At 50.0% G+C, this 7,447-nt stretch overlaps 1 protein-coding gene across 1 annotated transcript in view; it reads right to left on the minus strand.

The window, feature by feature from the left end:
* The window catches only part of LOC101619010 (chromosome unknown open reading frame, human C15orf27), a 121,552-nt gene that overhangs the window by 23,639 nt on the left and 90,466 nt on the right, over window positions 1-7,447 (minus strand). The window contains exon 8 of the mRNA XM_012728506.1: window positions 6,980-7,095. Within this exon, the coding sequence (XP_012583960.1) occupies window positions 6,980-7,095 (116 nt within the window). The remainder of the gene's footprint in view (window positions 1-6,979; window positions 7,096-7,447) is intronic.

Consider the following 7,447-nt stretch of genomic DNA (forward strand, 5'->3'; position numbering starts at 1 on the left):
CCTTGGCCCCTTTCCATCCACTGTGAAGATGACTGGTAGTTGGTCATAAATTTAAATTATAGCAAAAGGATAACATAAGTTATTCCTCTGATGGCTAATTTTATCAGCTAAATAGGCTTGTCATTAAAGCTATCAGCTGTTTTACAAATCACTTCCCATGTTTAAAAAAAAAAAAAAGAAAAAGAAAAGAAAACCCCACAGTGGAGATCTTGAACAACCCAAGTAACAAAGGCTATTGTGCTGAGCCGGGGGGTTGCAACCTCTACAGGGAAAAAAGAGGCTTTCTGAAATGAGCCAGCAGCAAGTACAATCCCCATGTACATGAAAGTGAGAAGAGTGGGTGGAGGAGAGGAGCAGGACACTCCTCTCCACCCCCAACTCCCCACTCCTGCCTTCCTCCATCAGAAATGCCCATGACTTGTCTTGTCAGGAGAAGTGACTGTGCCTCTATGGGGTGAGGAAGTCAAAGGACACCAGGCAACTGGTTACTCCAGGAGACTGTTTGCTTCTTGAGGACACATACCACTTTGTCAGCATGTGGTATCTGAGGTATGGCCATGTAACTGAGTCCTGACTACAAAATGGGGCAGAAGCCATATCACTGCTTTCAGACCTGACCAGAAAAACTGTTTGCAGCATGATTCTCCACTCTTTCTTCTGGCAAAGAGAGAAAACATCAATGACTTAGAAGGAGGAACCACAAAATGGGAGAAGACTGGAGGCCTGAGTGACTGTGTGCACCAGAGTTCTACCACCCCCCCCTGCCTGCTACAAGCCCCACTGGGCTGTGACGCAATCTCCTTGGGTTAGGCTCCTGGCACTTGTAGGCTTGACTGATGAGCTGCTCATGTCACTTATCCTAAGAACAACTTGTATAGAAAAGGGACACTAAAGCCCAAGATCTATTCCCAGCTTTCCCATGAGAAACTGCAAGTTGATCCATCTATAAAGGGATTAATAATCCTAGCCTACCAGCTTTAACCATCAAAATCAAAACAAGGTGTGTGAAGCTATCAAACAGTGCATTTGTAAGTGGTCACCATCAGAAAGATAATTTAGCAGGTTTTTTTGGTTCTCTCATTGACAGTTTCCAGTGGGGTAGACTTACACACACACACACACACACACACATACACACACACACACACTCTCTCTCTCTCTCACACATATTTATATGTATATAGAAAAGTAGGTTTAATTTGATACAGCATCCATATGATATAAATCTTATTTCCCCTGATTTTTTTTTACAATGAGGAATTAATGGCAGATAAAGCAGGGATTAAAGGGAAATAACCAGTCATTTGGGGAGCTGAGGTTGAAATCCTGCTGTCTGACTCCCTGGGTAAGCAGACCCACTCCACCCTCTGGGCTACCCCCCACACGATTCCTCATTTAGGAGCTGACAGATTCTGCCTGGGGTCTGAGGCTGCCCTTTGGGGCTCACAGAGCTCCTTGCAGGGGGAGCCCCTAGATTGAGACTGCATTCCATATTTAGACCAGCAGTTTCAGGATGAATGATACTGAGGAAGGAGAACATCCCTCGTTTTCCCCACAGGATCCAGTAAGGAAGAGAAAGAACTGTGATTGTGGAGCCAGATTGGATCAGATTATATCAGGCCAAAGGTTTTTGCAAGATTTATAGGGTACAGAGCAGGTATGATGGGGATGTTAGAATACATTTTGGAAATCAGAGCAAGACCCTGGGCACAGATGTATGTAAAACCTTGGAATTCTGTAAAATGATTGGAAGAATGCTAGCACTGAGTTGATTTAACCACTGTATCCAAAACAGCTTTAATTCTGAAGCAACCAGGACATAGAGAGATGGAATGTTTATACTCTCTGAAGGACAGTAACTGGCATCCTCTCACCTAGATGGAAACCAATGAGATGAACTCCAAAGAAAATCCTGGCCTGATGCAGACAGCCAAATAAAAGTGAATGGATGGGACCTGTTGAACTGTGTGTGTGTGTGTGGGGGGGAGTTTCCTGAGGCTCCTGCATAGGAGTGAGTGTTTTAGGAACAGGCGGCAGGAGACCAGATCACAGTCTGGCAGTGTTCTCCTTCTCCTCACTGCCACCCTGGGCACTGCTTTTGGGCAGGACTTGGTTAGAAATGAGGTGTGCCCAGTGGTCAGAAGAGAAGGAGTCAAAGAGGGGGGCATGATGGAGAACAGAGTGAAGGGGGTTGGGGCTATGTGACATGGACATCCCTCCCTCTTTTCTGGGATTCAGAGCCCCCAACCTGCCAAATTTGTTTGTGTGGGGTCCCCCAAGGGCTTCTCAGTTTTCACCAAAGTGGTACTGGGAACCCTGGGTGAGGCCTGTGCAAACAGCTGCCAGAGGCCAGAAGAGACCACGCGAGAAACTGGCCTCTCACCTTAGTCTCCTCAACATCAGACACAATTTAAACTTTCTAGAAAAGCTAAGATGAATAAAAAAGGGAGTTGACACATCACTAGAGCCAGGTGGTCAGCCATGTAGGGCCCTTGAGGGGTGTGATGAGGCATATCACCTCTCCAGGCTTCCTCCCCAGAAGCCCATAATCCGATCTAATCATTGGAAAACATCACATAGCAACATCAGAACCAGACAAGTCCCTGTAGAGGGAACCTACAAAATCCTTGACCAGTGCTCAAAACTGGCAAGGTCATTAAACACCAGGGAAGTCAGAAGGCAGCTAAGGAGACAAGAAGTGATGTGCGTCCTGGGTGGGGTCCCAGAACAGACAGAAGACATTAGGTAAAACTGAGGAAATCAGAACAAAGTCAGCCTAACTGGCTGCATGGGGACACGGTACTATTTTCATAAATTTTCCCAAAAATCTAAAGCTGATTAAAAAATGAAGTTTACTTTTAAAAAGAGCTGAGTCAAGCATTACTTTACCTGGCAACTAAGCAGTCCATGCCAGGGACAGAGCATGGTGAATACAAGGTGGATGTTTCGCTTAGATTCTCCATGTTCCCTGGGAACGTTGGTCCATTTTCAGAGCCCAGTTTGGCTTGATTAGACTCTGAGAATTCATTCCAGCAGGGAGACAGAGAGTGGGAGTGGTGACAAAGCTGGCCAGAACGACTTGGGGGGCAGGGATGGAGGTCAGGGGGGCAGCGATTAGAGAATCTTTGACAGTGTTTGATCCTGATGGGCAGAAACCTGTCACAGAATAGGAAAACAAGCAGGCCAGGGAGGAACAGTACACTGTCAGGACCACTGCACCACTACTGGCTCTGAGAGTCCCTGGCTAGCAATGAGCTCTTGGGAAAGTCACCAGGCCTCAGCTTTCCTACCTGTAAGATGGGAGCATGGGGGGAATAAGATGGATGGGCCAGTGCATCTCTAACTGGGTAGCGGTATGACATGCCCACCTCTGGGGCAAGTGACCTCACAACCATCAGGCAAGGATTTATCACTGCCCCCATTTTTCAAATTAGAAAGCCAGAGAGTCCGATCTGTACCCAAAGCCCCGAGGCCAGCAAGAAGCCAAGCTGACTTTATATACCTAGGTCTGTCCCAGAATTTTTGTTTAGAATTCCTAACCTTCGCAAGCCCTGTTTTGTCAAAGGGCCTGCCCATTCCTGCTGCTCCATGAGCGGCACTTTCATTTTCTTAAGAGAATTTGTGGCCCAGTCTGTTCCCGAATCCGGTCTTAAAATGCAGCTGAAACGAGGTGTGTGTCCTTTCCACCCAGGGAGTGGTAGCCCCTCAGGCTTGGCCCTCTCACCTCCCCTGGCAGCAACTCTGCAATCCCGTCTGTCTGTTCCTTTTTGCTGTCTTAACTAAGATGACAGGCTTCAGATGTTTTTTAAATTAAAATGGGTTGTTTCTGTACATCTCTTTTCCAGATGTCACTACCTAGAGAGACTCTGTCTTTATTTATTGACTCTTTCCTGTGCAGAATCCAAGGGAATCTTTCCAGCCAAGACCCCCAGGGAAGGAGGCCACATGTGGGGGTGGTAGGTACCTGGGGACCCTGAGGTTCAGGGCCAGGGTCACGGTGGAGAGTTGGAGGTGGGAGTGACATTAGGGTTCTCCCCCAGCCATGTGGTACATGTGTTGTTAAGGTGAGGGTGTGCTGGGTAGCTGCTCTCTGGCCGGCTGGGAGGGGCCATGTGTGCAGGGTGAGGTGGCCTCGCCTGAGCCTTTCAAGGGCCGACTCTAGCGAGCAGAGAGTCCATTCCTACCAAGTAGCCTGGGCTCTGCCTAACCAGGCTCCGGCCAGGCTTGCACCACAACAGAAAGATCCTCTTCCCTCTGCCTGCCCTCCCTCTACTCCAAACTTAGGCCTCAGCCCCTGGGGGTTGCTGTGGTCTCCCTGTCAGTCTTCCTAGAGCACCCTGCCACCTGTTGGTCCTCAATGACACCCTGGAGAATCCATCAAAAAGGAAATCTGAATGGAAACCGGTGCAGCTTGAAAACAGTATGAAGATTCCTCAAAAATTAAACATAGAACTACCATATAATCCAGCAATTCTACTTCTAAGTGTCTAGTTGCATAGTTTAAAAACGCTAATTTGAAAAGATAGCCAAGCTATCAGTCCCAGTGACAGAGGAATGGATAAAGAAGATGTGGTATAGACACAATGGGATACTCAGCTCTAGGGAACAAAAGATGAAATCTTGGCTTTTGCAACAATACAGATAGAACCTGAGGTAATGAGGCTAAGAGAAATAAGCTGGGAAGAGAAGACAAATACCATATGGCTTCATTTGTATGTGGACTAAAAAGAAACAAAACACACTCACAAAACACAACAGAGACAACTCTTAGACCCTGATGACAAAATGATGGTGGCCATGAGAAAGGGGAGGGGGGGCGGGGCTGGGTGAGGGTACCCTGCTGTGTCGACACCTACAGAGGTTTGATGCTGTGCCCCCGAAACAAACAAAGCTTTGCAGATCAATACAAAAAGAGGTGATACGTTAGATAGCTATAAATATATATAATTGGAAATAGTAAAATGATCTATGTATCACAAAAATAATCTGAGCTGATTCCATCCCTATATCTAATATGCCCTTTCCCTTTCCTGTAGGGATGAAGCCCAAACTCCCCAGAGGTCCCTAACCACACCTGTCTCCAAATCCTTCCACTTCTCTCACCGCCACAGCCTCTTGTTCCTCAACACACCAACACTCCCAGAACTCACCTGAGCCGTCTCTCCTTACCTGTCTGCAAGTGGCTCTGCCCCCTGGCCTCCTGCCTGCAGAGCCCTGGACAGACCCTGCTAGAGCAGCCCTCCCACCTGATGACTGCTATCTCTGTCTGGGCCGCTGCCCATGCCACTCAGGGCCTCATGAGGGCAGGGCCATGTCCTGTGCCCATGTAGGCTGGTGCCCAGAATGGGCCAGGTATGGGCTGCCCCAGCGGTGGCACTTCCTGGCTGACAAATGGGAGGATGGACAATGCTGATGGTGACCACTCAGGGCTGGACAACTGTCTTCTGTGTCTATGACTGGATAGAGTTGCCTGATCCCAGGTTCCCTGGACAATGTCTCCCTGGGGCTGTGTCCCCAATGTCCCCTCTTGCTCTTTACATAAGCACCATGTGCCGAAATGACAAGCCATGGCTTCCCAAAATACATAAAATAGTTGTTTCCCTGACAGTTGTCCCAAAGGGATGGTTTTGAAGGCACTGTGGTGTGTTTCCATGACGATGCAGCCTGTGATCAATTTGTGGGGACCTTCTCCAGGCTTCTTGCCTCCTACAGTTCCTCCTTCCTCTCTGAGAGGCTGGGCTGAGCAGCAGGCATTTACTAAGCGCCACAGTGGGGTGCTGGGCTGTGATTGGAGTTGGCAAGTGCCCATGGAAACACCCAATTCAGCAGCAGGAGCAGCCTCAGATGCAAACTACCAGCTGTTGGCTGAGTGCACAGGACCCATGGAGGAAGGAGGCTGGCTGCCAGGACTGGGGGGGGGTGTGCTGGTGTCCGGGAGAAGCCAGCACCTATACAGAGTGAACAGGAAGAGTTTGGAGGGGCAGGGGTTTGGGTAAGGAGCACCCATGACCAAAACCCAAGTGATGGGCTGGCATGATCGTCAGAGTGACGTGTGACTCCATCAGAGTGTGTGTACAAGGAGGGTAAGAAACAAGACAGGGGGCCCGGTGGCCCTGGGATTTTGAGAACCTGGAACTGCAATGGGGCAGGGAGGGAACCAGGCCCCACGTTGGGGCACATCTTCTGTGGTTCAGGAAGCCGAGGGCAGTGGCCTTGTCTTCTCCCTGGAACCCACAGGAGTGACCGCATGTGTCACCTGGCCCTTTCTCCTACACACATTTCGAGCCCCTTGATCACCCAGTGGCACTCCCACCTGCACAACTGGCACCATGCTGAGTTTGTGCAGGACTTTGCAACCTCACTACAGGACCTGTGTTCCCCCCATCTCCTGAGTGCCCCAGCCTCCCTTCCTGTCCCTCCTGGGTACAGCCCCCACATCTTACAGGTGAGGAAGGTGACCTGGCTGACGCCACAGGGGAGGGACCTCCGGAGGTTCCAGATGAGCCCTCTCCGGCCCAGCTGTGCCCGTCCCCTTGGTTTTGCTGAGCCCCGCCCTGCAGAGTTGCCTGTCTGAGTCTTTACCGTAGCTTCTGGGGGCGTGGGGGGTGGGGAGGAGCATGCCTCTTTGGGATTCCCAGAGGTCCTGAGTGATCACTGGTCCACAGGGGTGCCCAGCAGCCCTCCGCAGAGCAAATCCTTGCCCTACTTTAGAGGTCACTGTGCTGAGACGACCCAATGCCAAGTGGCTCACTGGTTCAGGAGGGGAGAGCCAGCTGGTCACCATGGGGCATTGAAAAGAACCCTGACCTGGGAGTCATGCTGTGCTAGCACACATTTCCCACTCTGGGCTTCAGGTTCCCCACGCATGCAACAAGGGCCTGGGGAGCTCCTTAGCTGGCCATCCCTGCAACTGGCATCCTGTGACTACAGGCACTGCAGTGTCTTCTTCGGGACAGAACCAGTGGTGGTGGTACATTACCCCTTGCTCTTGACAGATCTGTGTCAGTCTCTCCAGCTGCTCATCCTGGATGACCTTGGCCTTTTCGTATTGCTGAATGACCATCTCCATCTCCACTTTCACGGGCAGGACATAAGCTGGAAGACAGACAGCTCAGTTAGGAGCTTAGCAGCAGGGGGCTCTCCCTGCAAGTGGGTGGCAGCATCTGGCCAGTAGCAGGTTTGGTCCAGGCACAGTTCCTGGAGGACCGGAACGTGGACATGCCCAGGAGCCCAGAAGGCTGTTTTCACCTTTTCCAGTGGCAACGCCTTTCATTTATGTCTGTGTATATAGCTGCCTGGAATTAGGACTCTGTTTTCCAGGTTCCTCTGAGCTTGGTGACCTTCAACCCACATCTGGACTATGGCTGCAATGAAATGCTATAACTTTGAGAAGCCTTTCTTAAAAGGTGGCCATGGCGAGAAAATAACAAAAATAATGAACAACCAT

This window comes from Condylura cristata, unplaced genomic scaffold (assembly GCF_000260355.1).
Source record: "Condylura cristata isolate star-nosed mole 26May11 unplaced genomic scaffold, ConCri1.0 scaffold00023, whole genome shotgun sequence".
Lineage (NCBI taxonomy): Eukaryota > Metazoa > Chordata > Mammalia > Eulipotyphla > Talpidae > Condylura > Condylura cristata.